We start from the raw sequence: 24,350 nt of genomic DNA, 5'->3' as shown, positions 1-24,350 counted from the left end.
TGCCCCTGCACTTCCGTGAAGATCCCATCAGTTCCTCCCCTTTCCTGTCTTAAGGCTAATAATCTCTTAAGACTGAGAGTGTTTTCTCATCTGCTCTTCAGATACTTATAGTTGATCTTTTTAGCCTCTGTGTACTTTATAGACATCATATCGAGTGGTCCCAACCAGCCCTCTTTCCCTGACTCACCTCACCAAGGGTTTTGTGGGCGACAGAAGAGGTCCTCATATGTCTTAATGGTATTAATATCAAAGATTAGTTATATGACCTACACATAAAATAGAATTCTGGAAGGTAAGTAAATCTTAAAAGCATAGAAACCTTTGAAAACCCCAAGGATAATCTTTTTGTCAGAATATTAAATACCTGTCAACAATAGAATTCATCTATTTATCATGTATACATACTATATATTTATAACAAATTGCACATCCAGTGTACTCTTATTAATATATTGAATGTTATTAAATTATAATGTGATTCAACAACGTGTGTGTTGATTTGCCACCTCCATAGGATATCTTTAATTAATTATGGAATATTAATTTGAAATGCCTTTCAATAACTTTTACTCCCCTCACATCTAGCGTAGAAGAGCAGTGGACCTTAATGTTAAAATCTTGGACTTGAGCAGTGCGTTTCTTATGGGAACCAACTTTCCCAACAAGATCAAGAAGCACCTCTTACCAGAGCACATTCACCATCACTTTCAGGCTGCCGGGGATCACGTGGTCGTCGACGGTCTCCATGCAGAAGCACCGGACGACTTGGTGCGCCCTTTTCCTTCGTTTCTTAGGTCCTGTCTGTGTGTTGCTGCTACTATTTTAACCCAAAATTCGGTGATAATATACTTAGAAGTTTTATAGTATTATTATGTATATTATTACATACTTATTATATAATGATAAAATTATTATTATAATACGCTTAGAACTTTTATAGTGTTACTAAGCCCTAAAAATTTAACTTGTGGAATCAATTCCATAGACACTTGGATAATGAAATGTGGTTTAATTAGTCATATTTCACAAAGAACCCCTTATTTTTATTATTTATTGACTTATTTAGAAAGCAGGATTTATTGAGAGGACAGAAAAGCTCCTACAGTGGGAGGGGACCCAAAGAGGTTGCCCAGAACCTCTTATTTTTAAAGTATGGCAAATAACAGTGGTGACTGACATTCTAGATACCGGGACTGTAGAGTGCACGTTGCCTTGGTTGCCTGTTTAAGTTTACCTGGCTAAGCGCGTCCCACCACGCCCCCCCGCCGTGTCCTGGAGCTCTGGTCATGTGTGCTGTGGTGTCCCGAGCTGTTGTGTGACTCTGAAGGCTTTATTCACCTCGTGGAAACTGTTGCTTTCTTTTGGAAGCAGTGGTCATCTGGGGATACGTGGTGGGCATGGCCTGTGTTACTGTTGCATAGGGCTTTGTATTATGGCTTTTATGTCATTGGCTGTTTACTTTTTAAATGTAGGTGCGAGAAGCTGCTTACAAAGTATTTCTTTACCCCAATGCTGCTCAGCTGAAATGTTTGGAAGAGCTACTCAGAGACAGAGATCTTCTGGCGAAGCTCGTAGGGTATCCCACATTTTCCCACAGGGCTCTCCAAGGAACAATAGCTCAAACTCCAGGTAAGCCTGTTCTTCCAACTTTTTTTTTTTTTGAGTTGGAGTGTCACTCTGTTGCCCAGGCTGGAGTGCGGTGGCATACTCATGGCCACCCTAGCGTCGACCTGCTGGGCTCCAGCGATCCTTTCGCCTCAGCCTTCCAAGTAGCTGGAACTACAGGTGTATGCTTCCAAATCTGGCTGATTTTTGATTTCTTGTGGAGATGAGGTCTTGCCACGTTTCCCAGACTGGTCTTGAACCTGCGGGCTCAGGCAGTCCATTCTCCTCGGCCTCCCAAAGTACTGGGATTATAGGCTGAGCCACCGAGCCTGGCCTCCTCTGACTTTTAAGGACAAACTGGGACTTCAGTGAAACTGAACTTTGATATTTAAACTGCTGTAGATAGTGTTCTATTTTTAATACACTCAGAGAGCCATTATTGAGATTTTCTACCTATTTCGATAGGAATGATTTTTAAATTGAGCTACTAATTAGGTATGTATTCTGTCCTAGCAAATAATTTGATTTCATGTGCATGCTGAGAGTAAATTGTAGCCTACATTTTCTTCTGATGCTGGTTTAAATTAGGCTCATTTTGACTCCCTCAGTTTCTGTGCCCAGTCCAGCCAAGTTGGTGAGAACTAGGGAGAGAGGACAAGGTACAGTTTTTTTGCTGAGGCCAAGGTTAAGTGTAGGCTCGCTCACCTGAAAACACAGAGGCCTACAAGCCTCCTTTCCAAGAGGAGAGGATGCCGGGGGAGGTTTGTACTGGGGGTGGCATAGGTGCCTTTCCCTGGGTTCGTGATAAACTCGCCCTGTGCCATGCGAGTTCCTGTGATTCCTGGCGTCTAAAGGAAAATGCCAGTCATAATGTAAATGCACATAAGAGAATTTTCCAAAGCACTTCGTGAACTACGGTTGTGAGCTTGACGATGAGTCGGGAGCAGGCGGCTGTGATGGTGGAGCTGATGGATGGTAGATGGCAGGCCTGGAGGTGAAGCCCCAGGATCCAGTGGAGGGGGAGTATGGGGATTGGGGCATGGGAGGGTGGGTGTGCAGTGGCGCCTGCATGTCTGGAGGGATAGGCCTCATCCTGTCTGGCCCTCCCCCTTCCCTGGCATGTCCCACCACTCACAGGCCTGAGCCTCCTCCGTCCTTGCCGGCCACCTCCTTGCCCCATCAGGGCTCTCTGTGCAGGAAGGAGGTCATGCTCGTCCCCCAGTTCCTTCACTTATGGTGTTCCCAGCATCCCTCCCCATCTGTGTATTAAGATCATGCCCCGCCTTTCAGTGCTCAGCATACCCCCTCCAGTGACACCTGTCACACCTCACTGTCCGTGCCCTCCCTTGTCCCAAGACCTTCAAGGGTTTACGATTTGTTTCGTGTAATTGAAGTTTCTCAGTAGGAATAGCACGTATGTTAGGTTTTGATCACATTGTTTCGTAATCTTCAGGTTGGCGAAGAACGTGTGTTTTTCTGTAGTTACTGTTGTCACGGGTTTGATGACCATAGTGCTGTGTTTTAATTACCTTATGCTTATGTATAGTGTAGTGTTAGAATGTCCCGAGTGCTTGCTCCCACATCGCGTGTGGTTCCTCTGCGGCCTGTGAGACAGGCCTTCATGTCCTGCCACAGATGCAGAGCCCCAGGTGGGCTCTGTCCTGGAGCGTGGCAGGGCTGATTCCTTAGCATGCACCCCAGCTCGACGGAGCCCCTAGGCCGCCTGGGGCCCCTTCCCCGTCTGTGTCGTCTGCATCCTGGCTTTCCAGTCTTGGGTTGAGCACACGTGTCCTAAGCCCACTCTGTATCGGGTGTGACTCTGGGCAGAGAGCAGCTGGGCCCACCATGTGCGGCTTCCATCCCCGCGTGTGTTGGGCATAGCGTGAGCAGGCTGAGGGCAGGTGTGGCATTGGGTCCCACGGCCGTACAGGGCCCCATTTGGGGATGAGGGGCGAGTGGGTGCCAGGGTCACCCTTGAGACGTGCTGGGGGCTGAAAATGTGGCGTGCGGGGGCAGGAATGAGCCGTGGCTTAGGGGAAGAAGGTTCCGGGCAGGAGCCCCTCCGGGGCTGAGGCCTGGTGGCAGGAGTTGGCCTCCACGAGGGAGGGAGGCTGAGTGGACAGAGCCTCCTGAGTGTGACCGGAGTGTGAGGAGCAGGTGGACAAGCGACCCTGGGTAGTGAGAGGAGGAGCCACTGAGGACCGGGGAGGGGGCAGAGGCCCGACCTGAGCACCGAGTGAGACGTCAGAGAGGCCCTGCTGGAAGCTGTCCTGCAGTCACCTGGGGGCAGTGATGGCACATGACCAGGTGGCAGTGAGGCTGGTGCTCAGGTCCCTGGGGTGGCAGCCTCAAGAGGGGGGGATCAGAGCAGGGTCTGGTCTGTGCGCCGCTGAGTGGGCACTTGGGTGACGGGTGTGAGTGCGAATTTCGAGCTGGAGTCAGGAATTGGGACCCGTATTCAGGTTGTAGGGGGCAGCGAGGCCACCAGTAAGGCCACGTGGAGAGAAGTCTGACGACAGCACTATCCAGGTGTTTGAGGCCAGGCACGTGGAGAAGGGCAGTCGGGGCTGCGGAGGTGACGTCGGTGGGCGAGGAGGACAGCGACCAGTGCGTGGGCCTGGACGCCGTGCAGCGGAAGTGTCCCAGGGTGGGGGCAGCAGTCCTGCTGCAGCAGGTCAAATGGAGTGGCACTGGGTCACCTGGCTTGACAGTGGACAGGAGCCCCGGCCTGTGCAGCCCACCTGATGCCAGCACCGGCAGGCCCCATGTGCCCGAGCGCTCATGAGGCCATGGTGCACACAGCCACGCAGGATGTGCCGTGCCCTTGAGGAGCCCAGATACATGCGCCTCTGGTGAATAATGCAGTGGCATACCTTCAGAGCCGTGTGAGAAGTAGAGGCAGAGCATGCCGTGGGGTCTTGGGAGCCTGGGAGGTCATGATTGCTTTTGTGGCTCTCGGGGGTCTCGTGAGGGCTGGGAGCTCACAGGGCACACACCGGGGCAGGGTGGGCTGTCACAATTGTGGAGCCAGGGGACCACCATGTAGGGAGGCCCTGGTCATCGTCAGGGGGTCTGGAGTCTTTATATGACAGTTTTCCAGGGAGAGAAACTGAGGCAGCTTCGTCACACGTGATAAGGTGACTGGAAAGTTAAACTGGGTGAATGTCAGTAAAACATTAAGAAATGAAAGCATCCATGGTGACTTATTTGAAAACAGTTTGGTGTGGCAGCTGATGTAAGCCTCTGAAATGAGGCTGCGTTCTTGACTGACAAACCGTTTTCTTCTGATGTTCCTGATGTCATTGAATCTGGCGCACTAGGCGATGTTTTCGGAGTTAGTATACGTGAGACTCGTTTAGGGATGGATGGAGCAGAAGCTGTGGTTTGGTTTGGGGTCACCTCTGTCCCTTCCTTGGCCTTTTGTTTCACTCAGGAAGGAGCTAACTTACATTAAAGAGAGGGCAGGAAACTTTAAACAGCATACAAGATCATCTGGAAAGCATCAGAGCAATGTTTGTGGCAAAGTGAAATACATGAAAGGCTCTGTACACACAAGTCAGTGGCAGAAGTGGGAAATTCAGAAAAGCACAGGAGACACTTCCATGGGGACGGTGGTGTATTGCATGACTATGGTTGATGTATTTTAACAAAAGTACTTTAAAAAACTTATTAGAAATTAAATTTTTACGTTCTAATTTGCTCTGTTCTCTTTTGGTGTTAGTCCTGAATAGATTATTCCACAGTTGTATATAAAAATAAACATAGTTACCCAGGAAACCACTGACTTTTAAACATTTGTTTCAATAAATCATCCTACTAAATGGTACTAACTTTTATGAACAATTCAGAGTCTACATATCTCTTTAAAACTTAAAAAAAAAAAGAGCTGGGCATGGCAGCTCACACCTGTCATCTCACCACTTTGGGAGGCCAAGGTTGAAACCAGCCTGGGCGACATCACGAGACTGTCTCTGCGACAATTAGCCGGGCATAGTGGCGTATGTTTGTAGCTCCAGCTATCCATGAGGCTGAGGCAGGAGGATACTTTGAGCCCAGGAGGTCGAGGCTGCAGTGAGCCATGATTGTGCCACTGCACTCCAGCCTAGGCAACTGAGCGAGACCTCGTCTCTTTAAAAAATAGATAAAGACTGGGCTCGGTGGCTCAGCCTGTAATCCCAGCTCTTTGCGAGGCCCAGGTGAGTGGATTGCCTGAGCCCGCGGGTTCGAGACCCGCCTGGGCAACTTGGTGAGACCTCGTCTCTACAATAAATCAAAATCAGCCAGGCGTGGTAACGCATGCCTGTAGTTCTGACTACTTGGAAGGCTGAGGCGGAAGGATCGCCGGAGCCCAGCAGGTCGTGGCTGCGATGGCCGGGAGCGGCCACTGCACTCCAGTCTGGGTGACGGAGTGAGACTCCAACTCAAAAAAAAAATTAAAAAATTAAAAAAAAAAAAAAAGATTTAAAAAATAAACAAATTAAAAAAATAAAAATAAAATATAGATAAATACACAAACAAAGGCTATCATCATCTAGAAATATTTATTATTTTTATCATAAAAAATAAAATTTATGACCAGGCTTGGTGGCTCAGCCTGTAATCCCGTGCTTTGGGAGGCCGAGGTGAGTGGATTGCCTGAGCCCGCGGGTCCAAGACCCACCTGGGCAACTTGGCGAGACCTCATCTCTACAATAAATCAAATAATCAGCCGGGCGTGGTAGAGCGCGCCTGTAATTCCGGCTACTCGGAAGGCTGAGGCGGAAGGATCACCGGAGCCCAGCAGGTCGAGGCTGCAGTGGCCGGGAGCGGCCACTGCACTCCAGTCTGGGCGACAGAGTGAGACTCCAACTCAAAAAAAACTAACTAAATAAATAAATATAAAAATAAATAAATAAATAAATAAAATTTATTATTATTTATTCTTCATATATGTTAGTAATCCTAACTTCCCTTTGAAAATTGTCACTTTAAGGGAGCTGTAATGTATGGGCTGTGATCATCACATAATACTTTTAGCAGATATGTTCACTGTATTTCACATAATTGAAGATCTTTTCTTTTGAATTTCATTTTTAGAGACTGTCATGCAGTTCCTTGAGAAACTCTCTGACAAGCTTTCTGAAAGGTTGGTTTTCATCCTACTGTTTAGTTTTTCCTTTGTATGTTATTTAGTTTTTAGAGAAGACAATTGATGAAAAATCAGGAAGTGGCTGGGAATCTCAGTGTGGAAGGTAGGTCACATGGTGGCTTCTTCCCATGGGATGCTCATTGGAGGCTCCTTGGGAGGGTGACACTGTAGTCTTCAAAGGTGCCAATTTCGGGAACCCAGGCAGTCCCTTCTCATGAACCAGCTGCCTTTTAGAATCTGTCGCTCTGTGAATAATTAAAAACATTTTCCCAAACCTTTCTGAAGCTACTTTTTTTTACTTGACCCTTTGATTTAGTACCACGCTCTAACCACTGAACAACTGGCCAACCACTGTATTTATGACGAGTTTGTGAAGTGGTCTTTCTCTTCTTTTGGCGTAAATGTGAGGTGCTCATCTCATATTAATCTGCGTTTTTGACTTAGTGGAGTGGCTTAAGAATGCTCCTTCTGGGCGTTTGTAATGTCCAACTGAGTGCTTCACTCTCCTCGGTGGGCCCCTTTGTTATACAGAGTATGTCCCTCACACAAAATGCTTGGGACCAGACATGTTTCAAATTTCAGACATTTTTGGATTTTGGGATATTCACATATATGTAATGAGGTATTTGGGGGATGGGACCCAAGTCTAAACACAGAGTTCATTTGTTTCATATATGTACCCACACACATAGCCTGAAGGTAATTCTGCACAGCATTTTTAATAGTTTTGTATGCGAACTAAAACTCTTACTGCATTGGGACTGTGGCTCATGATGTGAGGTCAGATGTGAGATTTTCCGCCATGGTGTCACGTGGCCTCAGAAAGTTTTGGGTCAGCAGTGCTCAAACTGTGACCTGCTCCGCCGCACGCTTCCCAGGGCCCTAGTCATGCACTCGCCCTCCCCTGGCTTCTTCAGGACATAAGGAAGAGTGGGCAGAGCTGCCTTAGACACTGAGGGTCCAGGAGGAGGCGTGGCGGAGTTGGGAAGAGGACATTGCCTTCTCTTTTTTCTTATGGTGCTGTCTGGAGTTCCATTGGCCTTTTTTGACTGCACCAACATGTTCCATTTCAACTCACATTTCTGTTTTGGACTATAAACTCATGGCCTAGGACTCATTTCTCTCTAGTCTGGATTATGCATATAAATTCTATAATGTTCTTTTTTTTTTTTTTTTTTTTTTTGAGTTGGAGTCTCACTCTGTCGTCCAGACTGGAGTGCAGGGGCCGCTCCCGGCCACTGCAGCCTCGGCCTGCTGGGCTCCAGCGATCCTTCCGCCTCAGCCTTCCGAGTAGCCGGAATTACAGGCATGCGCCACCACACCCAGCTGATTTTTTGATTTATTGTAGAGATGAGGTCTCACTGCCCAGGCGGGTCTCGAACCCGCGGGCTCAGGCAATTCACTCACCTCAGCCTCCCAAAGGCGCGGGATTACAGGCTGAGCCACCGAGCCCGGCTTGTTCTTTTAATAATCCCGGTGAGCCACTGTGTCTTTGATAAAATGAAGAGAGAGGGTTAATTACGCCGTCATTTGAGAATATGTTCTCCCTTGCTTTGCTGGATTAGTGTTGATAGTCTTTCTCTAGTTGGATGTAGCTGTGGAATTTTAAGCAATCTTATCTTTCATAAATTTACAGTTATATATAGGAGTTAATTCCAAAAAACACATCATCTTCTACAGATATTAAGTACCTATTTAATCATTGTCTAGCTAGAGTTTTTCTATAGGGGAAAAATTATGACTAGCAGTCTTAAATTTAATCTGTGTTATTATTCTTTTCTAGAAAGTAATTTGTTTAGTCTCTTACCTTTTTAAGGTATAGCAAAAAATAATGATTTAGCGTTTGCTGATAATTGCTTTGCATGTCTCATGACATTGCTAGCATGTCCAGGCTTTAGGACTTTTGAGACATGTACCTGGCCGCCATGATACTTTTAAAGGCAGAAATGGCAATAATGCACTGACTTCCACATTGTTGTTTCTTCTAACACCTATATAAAATTGGGATTAATACTGATTTGCATTTGCACTATTAAGTGCATCTAATTTTATCAGAATTATTGCAGTGTAGCACAAGCAACCCAGCTCTTTCTTAATGTACTTACTAGAATTTCATTTTAACAAGTAACGATAAACCTGTTTTACAGAACTCTAAAGGATTTTGAGATGATTCGAGGGATGAAAATGAAGCTAAATCCTCAAAATTCTGTAAGTAACTATTTTGAAGTATGTTATTATGATATAAATAGTCTCTCAAGTGAAATTACCTTTTGGTTCTGGAACTTTCTTGTGATAAGCTGGGGTTAGTGTAGTCTCGTTTCTGATCCATGGTTTTGGTGAATCAAGATACTGAAATATTTGATTCTGATGTCTGAGTCTGACGTTGCCTGAGAATACAGTATTTTTGTCATTAGCTGACATGCTACACACATGAGTGTGTGTGTGCAGATGTGTGCTGTGCGTTTATGCAAGGGCTGTTCTGCTCTGGGAAGTTGGTTTCTCATTCTGAAGTGGCCTTTAAAGAGGCTCCTGGAGGTCTGATCTGACAGGAGGCAATTTAATCATCAGTGCTAATGTTGCAGTTGACTTGTTTGTTTGTTAGCTAATTTAAGGCACTCTTTTAAGTAGGTAAGCATTAGGCTGACAGGTAACACCTGCAATCCCTGTACTTGGGTTGAGGTGGGAGGATTGCCTGAGCCCAGGAGGTGGAGACTGTGGTGAGCCGTGATTGTGCCATTGTATGCTGGCCTGGGCAACAGAGTGAGATGATTCCCAACTCCAAAAAGAAAAAAATTAGACTGACAAAATCTACCCCATTCTAAAATCACTTAATTACTGTTTTTCATCATAAAGTCATGTGATTACATGATCCATAGTCATAGGGGAGATTTGGAGAAATAGACCCGAGGTCTAGAAACCATGGCCTGGCTACCTAGGTACAAGCCCTGAGAGCCGGCAGGACTCTGGCACTTTGGTGATTTGCAGAGGAGCACATTGGTTGTGAGTTTGCAGGAGGGCTGTGTTGGTGGAGGAACTGGGGTGGTCATCGCACACTGTGACTGGGCAGGGGGGGGTCCCTGTAGGAAGCTGGGGCATAGGTCAGAGTTTGGTGAATATAGAGACAGAAAACTTTAAAAAAAAAAAAAAGAGATGTTGCCAAAAGCTGGTTTAGTCAATGTTACTGGCCTGGAAACTGCCCCAGGACATTGTGGCATCACTGTCACACAGGCCCCTCACAGATGCCTGGCACACCCAGCCCTCTGGGGTGTCTGATGTGGTGCGTGGCTGCGCCCTCTGCCTGCTGCCCTTGCCAGACCTGCGCTGGCTGTAGAACAGGGGTCCCGGAATGTGGTCCCTGGGCCTGACGCTGTGGCATTGCCTGGAAACGTGCTAGAGAGACAGGTTCCAGCGCCCTTTGAGACTCACGGTGGCGAGGGCCTGGGGTGAGCCACAGCCTGTATGTCAGCAGAGCCTCTGGGTGTCACCCCGTCCTGGGCAACCGGGCCTGCCGTCCTTTCCCGAGTTCTCAGTTCTGCCATGCCTGTTCCATAACCTGGGTTGGATCCTGTGGCTTCACCCATGGGAGCTGTGGCGGCCTGGCTGGCCTGCTGGCCTTCTGTTCACGCTCTGTACAGAGCCGTCCTGGACGTGGCTGTCGACAGTGGCCTTGCCTGGTGTTGGGCAGTGGCTGGTTGTCACTCTTGCCTGCCTCTGAACGAGTAGCCAAGGGGGAGTTGCCACCGGCAGGGTTTTCCAACACCGGTCTGTCACCTCCTGCGTAAAACCCTTTAAAAGCTCCAAATACTTGTCCGATTTCCCTTCTCTGGCCCCTCCTCCTGTCTGGCCCCCACTACCGGGCTGCCGGCCTCTCGAGCTGCAGCTTCTGCTGCCCTCAAGCCACGCTAGTGTGTCAGTGCCCTCTGCTCTCCCTTCAGCCAGTGTGGCGCCCTCTGCTCTGCTCAGTGACTTCTTCTTTCTTTCATCCTTTAACTCTGATATCCATGCTTCTAGCATTCACAGCTGCCATACACAGGAGTGCCAGTTTCATTCTCATCTGGGTCAGCTGTCCAGTCTTAACATTCAGCCAGATGTGGTGGCTCATGCCTGCAATCCCAGCACTTTGGGAGGCTGAGGCAAGAGGACTGCTTGAGCCTGGGAGTTGAAGACCAACCTAGACAACATAGCAAGACTTCATCTCTAAAAAAAATTTTAAAAAGCGCCAGGCATGGTGGCTTATACCTGTAATCCCAGCACTTTGGGAGGCAGAGGCGAGAGGATTACCTGAACCCAAGGGTTTGAGACCAACCTGGGCAACTTGGAAAGACCTCGTCTCTACAGTAAATCTCTACAATAAATCAAAAAATTAGCCGTGCGTGGTGGCACTTGCCTGTGGTTCCAGCTACTTGGAAGGCTGAGGTGAAAGGATTGCCCGAGTCCAGCAGGTTGAAGCTGTGGTGGCTGTGAATGTGCCACTGCACTCTAGCCTGGGTGGCAGAGTGAGACCAACTGAAAAAAAAAAAAAAAATTAAAAAAATAGCCGGATGTATTGGTGTATTTCTGTAGGCCAGCTACTTGGGAGACTGAGGCAGAAAGATTATATAAGCCTAAGAGGTTGAGGCTGTGGTAAGCCATGAGCACACCACTGCACTGCATCTTGGGCAATGGAGTGAGACTCTGTCTCTAAATGAATAAATAACTAAAATTCAGTGCAGACTTCACCTCTTGCAAGGCATTTCCTGGCCTTCTGCTGTGATTTAAGTGTGCTTCTCATGAGCTGTCCTCTGGCTTTTGGGTCACTTTCTACTGCCGAGATCATCTGCTCTTTGATCCAGGAACCGTGTCTGTCTCAGTTTCGTGTCCTTAGCGCCTGACTCTGTCTGGCCCTTGTGGACAGCGCGTCATTGTCTGTTAGAGGAAACATGTGCCGGGGCTGAACCCAGTGGATTGGAGATCTGGGGACGCAGTCCCTACCCTTAAGGCACTCACAGGAGAGAGAACTAAGCTACATGCATTGCAGACCACCATCTGGGACAGAGGCATCACCACAGAGAATAGGAAAGAACCCCTGTCAGTTGGAGAGATCAGGCCTAGGTAGAAATTCAGAAGGCCCACGGTGATCAGGAGGCCTATACTGGCTGAGCCCTTCCCCATACCTCGGCAGCTCCCAAGCATTCAGGGGCCTGCAGGAGGGGCCGTCAGTTCTCTCGGCACGTGGTCCCTGCATGACTGCCCTGCACAGGCCGCATCAGGGAGCAGGAATGGGGAGGGGAGCAGGGACGGCCCTGTCCTCGTGCTGTCATGGGCTGGTATGGAGCGAAAGCTGAAACCCAGTAGTCTGGCTCCCGGTCTCTTAAGCACACTCCTGTCCACCTGGACGCTTTGCGGGAAGGACGGTTTGTTTCGGTATCAAGTTAGCAGTTGTCAAAAACAACGATGATGGCAGCACTTCTTTAGGACATATTTTCTTTGCCAAGGTTAGGATTACTTTTGCCTCAGTTACGCTTTAAATAGTTGCTTTCATTTTTGAGGTCTCCCCTAAGATTCTTGCTTAGACTTGGAAAGAGCCTTACTTAAATCTTACCTTGAGTGCCTGGATCTTACCTGCAGTGTGTTTCATGGATTATTCATGGCTTTGTTTTGGGAAGGCTTCATTATGACTGATTTGATCCACTTGTGTTGACTCTGGTCATTTTTCCGTTGGAGAATGACACCCACTCCCTTCCCCAGGTTCCTGGTGGGCCTTCTTTACACCTTTATTACAGGGAGTGAAAATAAAGAGCCATGTACTCACTTGTTGGGCTTTTATGAAAGGTTCCAGAATACATGAACAGTAGCTGGTTGCATTCTAGAAGCTGGTACAGCTGCTGATAGAAACAAGGAAACCTCCGCAGCCTTGGTAACATGGCTTGTTCCCCGCAGGAGGTGATGCCGTGGGACCCGCCCTACTACAGTGGTGTGATTCGTGCGGAGAGGTAAGTTTCCAAGAGCTCCTGAGGAGAAGGGGGAAGGAAGCTGGTGTGCACTCTGCTTCAGGGGTTTCAGACCCCACCAGTGCTTGTGCTTTAAATTCCAGAGGAGAAGGGAAAAGGAAGAGGGTGCGTACTGTCCTCGGAGCTGCTGTGCCCCAAGCCTGCTTCCTCCGGACCCTCTGCTGGTGCAGTCGCTCCTGCCCGCGTGCTTCTTCTGCGGTGTGTGTCATTCCCTAGTTTAGGATTCTCAGTGTCCCTCGTGAGGTCTGGACCCTTCCTTTGTGTCACTGTCTGGTCTTCTCACCGGGCCGGGCATCTGAGACTGGGACGTTGCTGGAATCCCTTTCATGTCCCATTTCTGGCCCAGGGCAGGCTTGGCAAGTGTCTGCGGAACCATGAGGGATGTGCTGGAGATGTCCTGATGTCTCCTCACTTTTTGTATGTTTGTTTGAACATGCTGTCAGTGTGGGATGGACACATCTGTGGGGACATCTTCATGAAGTAAGTTTTGGAGACCGTGTTGACCGAGCACGCCTCTGACTGCTTGTCCTTTGCTTGCTGCGCTGTGAATGGATAGTGGATATGCCTTTCTTTCACAAATAAATCCCATTGCCGTCATTTTTATATTTATTTGTAAGCCTGAGAAATACAGAGGTCTGTGCAAAGGGAGCCCATTTAAAATGTTTATGGCTAAGCAAATTTATATGCCCAATAGGAATTTTTAAAAAAGTCTTAGGACCCTACTTCTTAACAACTCATTAACGGTTTTCTCTTGTAGTTAATTGTTGCGAGACGCGGTTTAGCTGTGAGAGTTCAGATTGTCAAGTCAGACTTTGTTTATCTTGATGGTTTATTGTGGCATTGTGCCCCTTTCTGGACAGGCACGTGAGGCGTCACGAGTCACCGGTGTGCTGAAGAGCCCCCTGGGTTTTCACTTGTTTTCCTCTCTGGCTTCCACCCTGGCTCCTCCCAAGCCGGCTTCCCTTACAAAGTGTGGCCGTCTCAGGTCCGGTAGGCAATGGTGTTGGCGAGCTGCTGTTTTTAACTCATGTTTTCCAGATTTAGCACCAGGCATCTTTTTCATGAAAACACGTCAACTGTTACTCAAAGTCTGTAACAATTTGGGTTAGGATAAGCCGTGAGTGCTTAGAATACAGTACAGCTAGACATAAGATCTTGTTGTACAGATGTGTTTTCTGGTTGTAAAACTTTAGACCCTGCTTCCTATGATTGCATAAAAAGTAGAATTTCTCATTTGAAATTCTTTCAAAGAAAAATTTGGCTTGGTTTTTTTGGCCTGTGAAAGATGTAGCGTAAAGGAATGCAAAAATTTGTTCATTAGTACTTTTTACATTTATATGAAGTATTTGATTATTATTATTTTTCTTTCTGGAGATGAGGTCTCACTGTGTTGCCTAGGCTGGTCTCAAACTCCTGGGCTCAAGTGATCCTCCTGCCTTAGCCTCCCAAAGTGCTGATCCCACAGGCGTGAGCCACTGCACCTGGCCTGATCTGATGATTGACATTGGAAAGTAGTATAATGTGGATGCATATGTGTCTCCCTTTTGCTACTGTAATTTTGTGTGGCTTTCCTTCCATGTCATGGCCCCTGTGCCCTATTATTTCTGTTCATGCCTTAGCCTTAAATTTAGTGTTAGTTTTGTCATTTGACTGTACTCTGTCAGTACAGCACATCCAAGTGGTGGTTCCTTGAAAACTTATGCCTGCATATGTGAAGATTTGGAAAGGTGTGATCAACAGGCATTTAAGCATGTGTGTTGGCAGGGGCCTGGAATCCCAAGGAGTTTGATGTATTAACAGAAGCTGGTGAGTGAAGGCTCGTTCTCACCTCCCTGAGTGCCATCCTGGAAAGGCTTTCTGCTGCTGCCTGACTCTGGAGTCAGTGCATGGAGATCTCTGATCCGGGTGGGCTGGGAATTTTCACTCTTCCTCACTCACCGCAGGGACACAGTCCTGACATCCAAGTCCACCTCTGGGAGGAAGGGAAGCCCTGAGGCAGTGGGCAGGGTGGCCCGAGGACCTGGGGGACCCTGGCTCCATCCCTGAAGGAGCAACATGACTGGGGGAGTTCCTCAACCCCTGTAGGCCTCCTGGTGAGACTGTCTACAAAATGGGGGTTGCCATCATCCCTGCTCCACTGTCAGGGTTGAATGAGTTGACGCTGGCATTCCTAGGAGTCAGGTGATATCATGTGGGATTGGCCATGACTGGACAGTCTTCCAGCAAACTTTCCACTCTGTGGGATGCTTTTTTTTTTTTTGAGTTGGAGTCTCACTCTTGTCACCCAGGCTGGAGTGCAGTGGTCTGCTCACAGCCACCGCAGCATCGACCTGATGGGCTTTGGCAATCCTTCTGCCTCAGCCTTCCAAGTAACTGGAACTAGACGCGTGCCACCATGCCCTGCTAGATTTTGTGATTTATTATAGAGACAAGGTCTCACCAAGTTGCCCAGGCTGGTCTCGAACCCCCGGGCTCAGGCAGTCCTCTCTCCTCGGCCTCCCAAAGTGCTGGGATTATAGGCTAAGCCACCGCGCCTGTGGGATGCTTTTTAAAAAAAATTTGTCGAGGGAGGGGCCGGCTCTCCCCTGAGCACACTCCTGTCAAGTGTGCTGAGGGTGTGGCTGGGCTGTGGATGCTGGTGAGGATCCTTGGTAGCAGCACCAAAGCAAGGAATCGACCTTGCTGGTGTCTCGCGTGCCCTGTCAGGGAGGCCTCTGACTGGCAGGAGCACTCGTGCTGCTGCTTCCCTGCAAAGTCAAGGTCATGAGGTCACCCCTGCCCTCAGAATGCCATTGATTGTCGTTGCAGGCCTTTGGATCCGATCACAGCCCGCTTTCCTTTACAAGAAACAGACATGTGCGTGTGTCCTCACCGCTTCCCCCTACTTCCCGTTTCCCTCGACCAGACCCTTTGTGTCTCAGGTCGTGTCTGGTGAGCAGCGGGCTCCATCGCCTCCCTTCTCTGTCTTGCACACTGGTGGTGTCTTGCCCAGGGTCCACAGCACTTGTGGCTCTGCACTAGCTTCAAGCAGCTCCTGTCTTCTTGTGTTCAGGCCTGCATGCTCTATGCTTGACCTGCGCGTTACATGTTCTTGTGGACATGTGACTGCCTCTTACGTGTTAAGTGCATCTTGTCAATCACATTTCTGAGCTCTGCAGAACACACACTCTGGGCACTCAGTAAATACCTGTTGGTTGGTAGCCGTGATTCAAGCCCATGTCTAAACTAGTAATCGGAAATGGCTGTTAACAGCAGTCCGGTGATGAGGTTGTTTTGGAAAGAGAATGCCATACTTTCTTGCATGACATTTTTCATCCAGATTTGCTGAAAGTTGTGCGACCCTTTGGAGGTCTTCTCGGTGCTCACGTCCTGCTCATTGAGTCTGTGAACTCACCGGCGGCGCGGGGAACATGGTGTCACCTGCCTGAGGTCTACATGGGACTTGAGCTCAGTTTAAGTTTCAATGCCAATTGATGTCTTTGGCTATTGACTCAGTAAAAGAACCGGGAAAAGGGATGCAGAAACACAAGGATCGAGGGTTTTTAGCGTCTGTTTTGAGCAGCTTCACAGGCAAATGATTGAGCATGGGTTCGAGGTTTCAGTAGTCTTGATTGATAGGAGAGGGCTGAGAAGCACAGGGAGTGGGTGAGGAGAGGAAGGGGGTTTGAGATAGGCAAGTGGAGCAGAGTGGGACTTCCGAGTTCTCATCAATGCGTCACCGACAAGCAAGACTTCAGCATGTGGTTGACACAACATGAAACTAGGAGGGCTTTCCTTGGCTTGGCTTTTCTTCATGTAAACCCTGGGGACTTTCTTTTGCTTTTATGCTCAGGATTTCAGATTTATTTCAAGTCTCCAATGTCCGCCTAAAGAAAAGCAAGAACCTGCTTAGGAGCAGGAGAGGAAATGACCAAGTTTTACAGCGCAGAGGCCAATCCGGGAAACACCATAGGGGGCTGAATAGCTGTCGCAAATCTTCAGACAGGGCATTTTGTCTTTTTTTAAAGTTTTGGTGTAAGATTCTCCATGGAAGAGTAAAGTTAATTCAATATAAAAAATATATGAAATTATTTTATCTGAAATTAAACTGTATTTTTGATTGGGTAGTATATATGCACGTAGCTCAGAAAATCAAAACAGTGTTAAGGCGTGTTCACGGAGAATGATCCAGCTCAGCCCAGAGGCCATTGTTTTAAAGTTGGTGAAGGTGACCTTCTGGCGTTTCTGTATTGTTTTTAGTGTTTTGGGGACAATATTCTGCAAGTAGCAAGTTTCAGCAAGTCATATCTCATTTATTATGGTGCTACTTCACGCTATCATTGGAATTCAGGATTACCTGTTCCCTGCTAAGATAATATTTTTCAAGTCTTAAGAGCGTGCTGAACTAAGGATGTCTTGTGCTTTAAACCCTTCAGAGGACACTGGGCTCTCACGGAAGGACTGTTTGATGTGTTAGTATAGGTGCAGTGACCTTGGTGGTTTTACATGCTTCAGAATCAACCTTTATTATGAAAACTTTCAAAGTAAACAGGGAGGAAGAGTAGCATGAGCAGCCCCAGGATTTGCCCCTAGGTTCTCCATTGTCCGGGTTTTGCTGCATTTGCCCCATCGCTGGCTATATTTGCTGTATTTCTCTTTGGTTTTTCTTTCCTCCCTTCCTCTCTCCCTCCTCGCTCCCTCCTTTCTTTCCTTTCTCCTTGCTGAAATACAGTCACACATTGCTTAATAAGAGAGACACATTCTGAGAAATATGTGTTAAGCGATTTCATCTTGGTGTGACTGTCACAGTGCGTGCTCACACATGTCTGGATGGACAGCCTACTGCATACCTGGGCCACATGGGCTAGCCTGTGGCTCCTGGACTGCACACGTGCACAGCATGTGACCACACTGCTACTGCACCAGCTGCAGCACGATGGTGAGTATGTGTGTACCTAAACACACCTAGACCTAGAGAAGGTACAGTGAAAAGGCAGCATAAAGGATAAAAATGGCACACCTGTCCAGGGCGCTTAGCATGAGTGGAACTTGCAGAAAGACCATCAGTCGCTCTGGGTGAGACCATGAGTGAGTGGTGGGAGGACGTGAAGGCCCAGGACATCACTGGACACTTGCGCTACACTAAATTTATAGAAAAATATTTTTTTCAATAATAAATTAACCTTTTTTTTTTTTTTTTTTGGAGTCAGAGTCTCACTCTGTCGCCCAGGCTGGCGTGCCATGGCACGCTCATGGCCGCCACAGCCTCAACCTGCTGGGCTCAGACGATCCTTCCACCTCAGCTTTCCAAGTAACTGGAACTACTGGCACGTGCTGCCATGCCCAGCTTATTTTTTGATTTACTGTAGAGAAGAGGTCTCACCAAGTTGCCCAGGCTGGTCTTGAACCCCTGAGCTCAGGCAATCCTCTCTCTTTGGCCTCCCCAAGTGCTAGGATTACAGGCTTGAGCCACCGCGCCTGGCCACCTTACTGTAACTTTTTTACTTTATAAACTTCTTAATTTTAAAAAACTTTTTGGTACTTTTTTAATAACTTTTTTTTTTTTGGTTTGGAATCTCACTCTGTTGCCCAGGCTAGAGTGCTGGGGCATGCTCACAGCCACTGCAGCCTTGACCTGTTGGGCTTAGGTGATTCTTCCACCTCAGCCTTCCAAATAGCTAGAACTACAGGTGTGTGCCACCATACCTGGCTAATTTTTTGATTTATTGTAGAGATGAAGTCTTGCCAAGTTGCCCAGGCAGATCTCGAACCCGTGGACTCAGGCAGTCTTCTCACCTCCGTCTCCCAAAGTGCTGGGATGACAGGCATGAGCCACTGTGCCCTACCTAATAACATTTAGTTTAAGATACATAGAATAGCTGAATGCAAATATTTCTGTATATACTTATTCTATAAACTTTTTTCTATTAAAAATTTTTCTTTTTACTTCTTAGGCTTTTTTGTTAAAAATGAAGATACAAGCACAGCTGTGGGGCTAGGCCATACAGGATTGGGACAATCAGTATCCCTGTCTTCCATCTCCATGTCTTGTCCCCCTGGAAGATCTTCAGGGACAGTGACACGCATGGGGCTGTCATCTCCATGGTCACAACGCCTTCTGGAGCACCTCCCCAGGGACCTGCCTGCGGCTATCTTACAGTTAGCCTTAAAAAAACAGGAGGAAACTCTAAGATAACAGTAAAAAGTATTGTATAGTAAGTGCGTAAGCCAGTCACATAGTTGTCTGTTATTCTTACCAAGTGTCATGTGCTGTACATAATTGTATGGGCAGGCTCTTACCCACATGGCAGCTCTACCGGTAGGGGAGTCAGGCTTTGTGCTTCGACCTTGCAACAACTAGGATGTCCCGAGATGACAGGAATTTTTGCAGCTCTGTTATCATTTCATGGGACCACCACAGTCCATGTGGCCCCTCGTTGGGAGAAGCTTTATGTGGCACACGCCTGCGCTTGTAGAAACCTTGGCCCCCTGCCCCTCACTCTTATATAGTTATTATGTATCTAAAAGCAGGAGCATCTTCTCACGAAACCCCAGCATCATCGTTACCTGGTAAAAATCTGTGCAGTTTGTTGGCATCATCTGAAACCCCATCTGCATGTGTATTTTCTTGGTGTCAGCTGGTGTTTCTCCCAGGCAGCTGGCTGGAGGAGGAACCCAATGGGACCTGGCACATTGCCGACTTTTCTGTCCCCTAAGTCTCTTGACTCCAGAGCCGCACCCCACCCCTCCTGCCCTGCCACCCCCATATTTTTATTACACACGGCGGTTGTTGAAGAGGCCAGGCCATGTGTCTCACAGCATTTCCAGCCTCCTGGATGCGCCTGGTGCCTCCTTGTGGTGTTGCTTCCCTGGCTTCTGCCTTCCCAGCGTTCCTGTGAACCGGATGCTACATTGAAGACTTGGTGTTAAATGCTTCCCGTTCTTGGCACAGATGCTAGTAGATGGTGGTGTAGATGTGTGTCCATCACATCAGAAGGCGGGAAGAACCTGCTACCCAGTGTGGGAAGTGGCGGTCCTGGATGGGCCCTAGGTGGACCGATGCCGACATGACCTCTGCAGTCTGGGTGGGGTTTCCGCACTCGGCCAGAAAGGGGTCTGTGTGGTGTTCCCAGCAACATAGCAGTACCCAGTTCCCACCCAGTGCTCACCCAGTGGCTGTATCACCCATGGATGGTCCTGGTCTGACCCAGTCAACTTTTTAATTACCAATTTTTAAAATGAAGTATTAGAGTAGTTTTCTGAACTGGTGACAAATGGGTATATTTTGACTTTTTCTTTTTAAAGTGTCATTATGAATTTACACATTCCACTGATTCAATGTGTCTTCATCTACCACAGTCATTTTTGGGGCAGTGCCAAATTTGTCACGACTTGACCAGATACACTGAAAAGTTTCAATACCTTGATTTCCATTGCAGCCTTCTGGGAGGGTGTTCAGTGGGGTTCAGGATGAAAACCTGTGTGTTTAGTCCCCACTGAGTTTGAGAACCAGTTGTTGAATCACTGCAGGGCAGGAGGGTCTGGTGAGTTATCTGAGCCAGTGGCCCCGCCCGGGGGCATCTGAGGATGGGGCCTGTGGCTGGCTGGTGACTCTGCCAGGGCTGGGAAAGCCCCGAAGGTGCATGCTGCCTGCCACTCTCTGTTCACCGTTCCTTTCCAAGGCTCTGGGGCACACTTGCCTTCTCCTTTCTGCTGTTCTGCTGTTCCTTATGCCAGGCTCCCCCCACCCCCCATTCAGGACTGACCTGAACACCTGAACATCTGCACTGTTTCGGGAGGTTCTGTCTTACTGTGCTATTTTAGATGTGGCTATTTGGTGTTCCGATTTGATACAGTTTAAGAAGCGGAATGAGAGGTGGGTCCCCATGCTGTGCTCATTTGTGTCTTCGGTGCCTGGCAAGCGTTCTGCCTGTCCTTTGTGCTCTGGGTGGTGTGGGGTTACCCTCTCTTCTGAGGCCAGACCCCCTGCCTTGCTTTCCTGAGCTCTGGGTGATGACAGAACGTGCGAGCTTGTTAAGTTTAGTTTTGATTTCTGTTAACTTCCAGGGAGCTGTGTGGCTAGCTTGCACCGTTATGGAAAGTTCTTCTTTGGTTTCCAGGACCCTTGGCAGGAGCAATGTTCTCGCGGCTGGCTTCAGAGGTCAAGACAGACCCGATGCGGCAATGGGGGAATTCTTTATAAGCTGGGAAGGGAGAGGTGATCTCTGTTTTCAGCCCCACATAATTGCTGAGGGGCAGGCGGGTCTTAGTGCTGTCCGTCAGTCCACTGCCGTCTTTCCTAAACCAGATAAAGCAGTGACTCTTGCAGCTAAACGTTTCCCAGTGTCATCGACTGTCACATCCGGAGCATGCTTAGACAGCCATTCCTGATGCCAGAGCATTCTGTGTCATTCTCTTCTGATGCAGTCTGGGCTCCCCTGACAGTTGTTACATAGTCTGATCTTGCAAGTGCGGCTTTTTCACCCCCATGTGCCCTGGGTGGGTTCCCTGTCCATCCGTGGGGGCCTGGCGGGTGCTTGGCCCTTGGTGCAAATGTTTTTTCCATACTTACTAAGTGGAAGGTGAGGCTGGCGCCTGTGTTTACCTGCATTTCAAGCCCGAGTTACTGACTGCACTGAGTTGTGTGCTATGTTTTCATTAAGTTCAATGGCAAGATGTTTGGAAATATTATCCAAGTTCTTTCTTTACCTTAATTCCAGGTGCACTAGAGGTGGGATTATAAGTCTGACTCATTATAAGTGTGCCTTATAGCTACCACAATACAATGATTTTTTTAAAACTGAAATTGCAGTGAATGATGAATTATTCAGTTGAAAATCTCTTCCTGACTGAGAGTTCTGTGCTTATTTCAGTCATAATTTGCATTGCTGATGAGGACTTTGACATATTGCTGAATGCCATTGTTCTTAATGAAAAAGATCTAATCTATTCACACCATTTTACCATGTTGAAAATGATAGGTTACATTTGTTATTTATTTTACTGCTTCTGTCCTGCTGTGTCCGCGTTGGTGCTAACGGGCTATAGGAGGGTGTACATGTTGCCTTTTTCCACCATCCCGGGCTCTGGGTGGTAGGAGAAAGGCTCTGATGTGTAACATCTGCTCGGGAGGGAGGTTGTGGATGGAGATACCACGGCTGGGTATCCACTGGTGACCTGACCCTGATGCTCTGTGGAGGCAAGGACAGCGGATACTGGGCCTGGCGTGCCTTCTGTGGACTTCTGAGTGGTGGTGAGGTCACTTTTGCAGGACCACCGAGCCACCCCCCATGTGTTTCCTGTCACGTTGTATGGAAGGCGTGGGCTGGGCAGAGCAGACGGGCGCCTCCCAGTGGCAGGTCACGTGGGGCTGCTCCCATGCAGCAGCCGAGACACGGTCTCTGCAACTGGCCTGCTCTGTGGAAGGGATGTACCTTTGCCTGGTCAGCCCCCGGGGCTGGGGTGTGTGGGCAGGGCCCTCTTCCTCAGTGGAGTGGCTGAGTGAGGATCCAGGGGACACTGGTGAGTGGCTGGGTGGGATCTAGGGGACACTGGCTGGAGAGAGACTGAGTGGGGGTCGAGGAGACACCGGCTGGTGAGTTTCTGAGAGCAGGTCGAGGGGACACTGGGTGGCGAAGTGTCCTAGTGAGGACCCCGGCAATGCCGGCCCTGCAGCTCACCTGCCCCCTTTCCTGACATCCACACGCCTGCTCTTTCTCCACACCAGTTGCCCTCCCCTCCTGCGGTGTCTTGTCTCTCCAGGGACTCCCAGATGCGGCCTCTTCTCTGTAGCTCCCTCTGCCCCCTCCGTTCCCCCTGCCCCCATCTGCAGGAGGTGTTGGCCACTGCTGGCTAAACTGCCCCTGTGGCCTTGGTTACTTGGATTAACTGGGCTTTTTTTACATTTGTTATTTATTTTACTGCTCAAGGTGTTCAAGTTGTATCTTTGTTCGGACAAGTCTTTTTTGAGGACCTGTTACTTACTTATTTTAGAGGCGGGGGTCCTCAAGGATTTGCTACCTAAGTAAACTGCAGGCAGGTGAAGCTTGGGCTCCTGAACCCTCTCCCCCACTTCCCCTGTAGCAGACCTGGTGTTCAGTGGGTGCGTGTGTGCCCCTCATCCCCCTTCACTCTTTCAGCAGTGCCCAGCTCCTGTTGTTCCCACCTTTGTGCCCATGTGCCCAAGGGTTAGGGCCCACTTATGAGTGCAAACATGCGGGTTTCAGTTTTTCGTTTCTGTGACAGTTCACTTGGACTGATGGTCTTCAGCTGCATCCACGTTGCTGCAATGCACATGATTTTGTTCTTCTTTATGGTTGCATGGTATTCCATCGTGTATGTGGACCACATCTCCTTTGACCAGTTCACTTTGATGGGCATCTGGATTGGGTCCATGTTTTTGCTATTTTGAATAGTGATGCAATGATACATGTACAGGTGTCTTTTTAGAGTAATTCATGTTCCTCTGGGTATATTCCCAGAAGTGGGATTCCTGGGTCATATGGTGGCTCCGTTTTTAGTTAGTTTTTTTTTTTTTTTTTGAATTGGAGTCTCACTCTGTTGCCCAGGCTGCAGTGTAGTGGCACTCTCACAGCCACTGCAGCCTCGACCTGCTGGGCTCAGGTGATCCTTCTGCCTCAACCTTCCAAGTAAATAGCTGGAACTACAGGCATGCATCACCATGCCTGGCTAATTTTTTTGTTTTTAATTTATTGTAGAGAGGAGGTCTCATCAAGTTGTCCAGGCTGACTTCGAACACATGGACTCAGATAATCCTCTCACCTCGGCCTCCCAAAATGCTGGGATTATAGGTGTGAGCCACCACACCTGGCTGGTTTTTAGTTCTTTAAGAAAACATCACAGTGCTTTCCACAAAAGTTGAACTAGCTTATGTTCCCACCAACATTGTAGGAGTGTTCCCTTTCTTCTGCAGCTACTCCAGTACCCTTTGCTTTTTGATTTGACTTTTTTTTTTTTGGAAAGCAGTATTTATTGAGAGGACAGAAAAGCACCCACAGTGGGAGGGGACTTGAGGGAGTTGCCCATTTTTTGACTTTTTAATGAGAGCCATCCTTACTGGCATTAAGTTGGTATCTCATTGTACTTTTGCTTTGCAATTCTCTGATGATTAGTGAGGCTGAGTGTTTCTTCATGTGTCTGTTGGCTGCTCTAATATCTTCCTTTGAGAGGTGTCTGTTCATGTCCTTTGCCCACTTTTTAATGGGGTTGTTTGCTCTTTCTAGTCAATTTGTTTCAGTTCCTTGTAGATTCTGGGTGTTAGGCCTTTGTCAGATGCATAGTTTGCAAATATTTTCTCCCTTTCTGTAGGTTGTCTCTTTACTTTCTTTATGGTTTCTTTTGCTGTGCAAAAACTTTTAGCTTGATGTGGTCCCACCTGTCCCTTTTAACTTTTGCTGCATTTGCTTTTGATGACTCAGCCATGAATTCTTCTCCTACTCAAATGCCGGGAGGGTGTTCCCTAAGTGTTCTAAGATTCTTGTAGTTTGACGTTTCACATTTCAGTCCTTGAACTATTTTGAGTTAACATTTGTATATAGTGATAGGCAGGCATCCAGTTTTTTGTTTTTGGTTTTTTTTGAGTTGGAGTCTCACTCTGTCGCCCAGACTGGAGTGCAGTGGCATGCTCC

The 24,350-nt window shown here is 48.1% G+C and overlaps 1 protein-coding gene across 2 annotated transcripts in view; it reads left to right on the top strand.

Annotated features, from left to right (window-relative positions):
* Nucleotides 1-24,350, top strand: part of MIPEP (mitochondrial intermediate peptidase) — a 119,567-nt gene that overhangs the window by 13,020 nt on the left and 82,197 nt on the right. For both annotated transcript variants that reach the window (XM_008060024.2, XM_008060023.2), the window contains 5 exons: nucleotides 586-768; nucleotides 1,473-1,629; nucleotides 6,682-6,730; nucleotides 8,881-8,941; nucleotides 12,653-12,705. In XM_008060024.2, coding sequence (XP_008058215.1) covers nucleotides 586-768; nucleotides 1,473-1,629; nucleotides 6,682-6,730; nucleotides 8,881-8,941; nucleotides 12,653-12,705 — 503 coding nt within the window. The remainder of the gene's footprint in view (nucleotides 1-585; nucleotides 769-1,472; nucleotides 1,630-6,681; nucleotides 6,731-8,880; nucleotides 8,942-12,652; nucleotides 12,706-24,350) is intronic.

This window comes from Carlito syrichta, unplaced genomic scaffold (assembly GCF_000164805.1).
Source record: "Carlito syrichta isolate Samal-C Ts95f unplaced genomic scaffold, Tarsius_syrichta-2.0.1 Scaffold304477, whole genome shotgun sequence".
NCBI lineage: Eukaryota > Metazoa > Chordata > Mammalia > Primates > Tarsiidae > Carlito > Carlito syrichta.
This window is presented reverse-complemented; position numbering and strand designations above follow the sequence as displayed.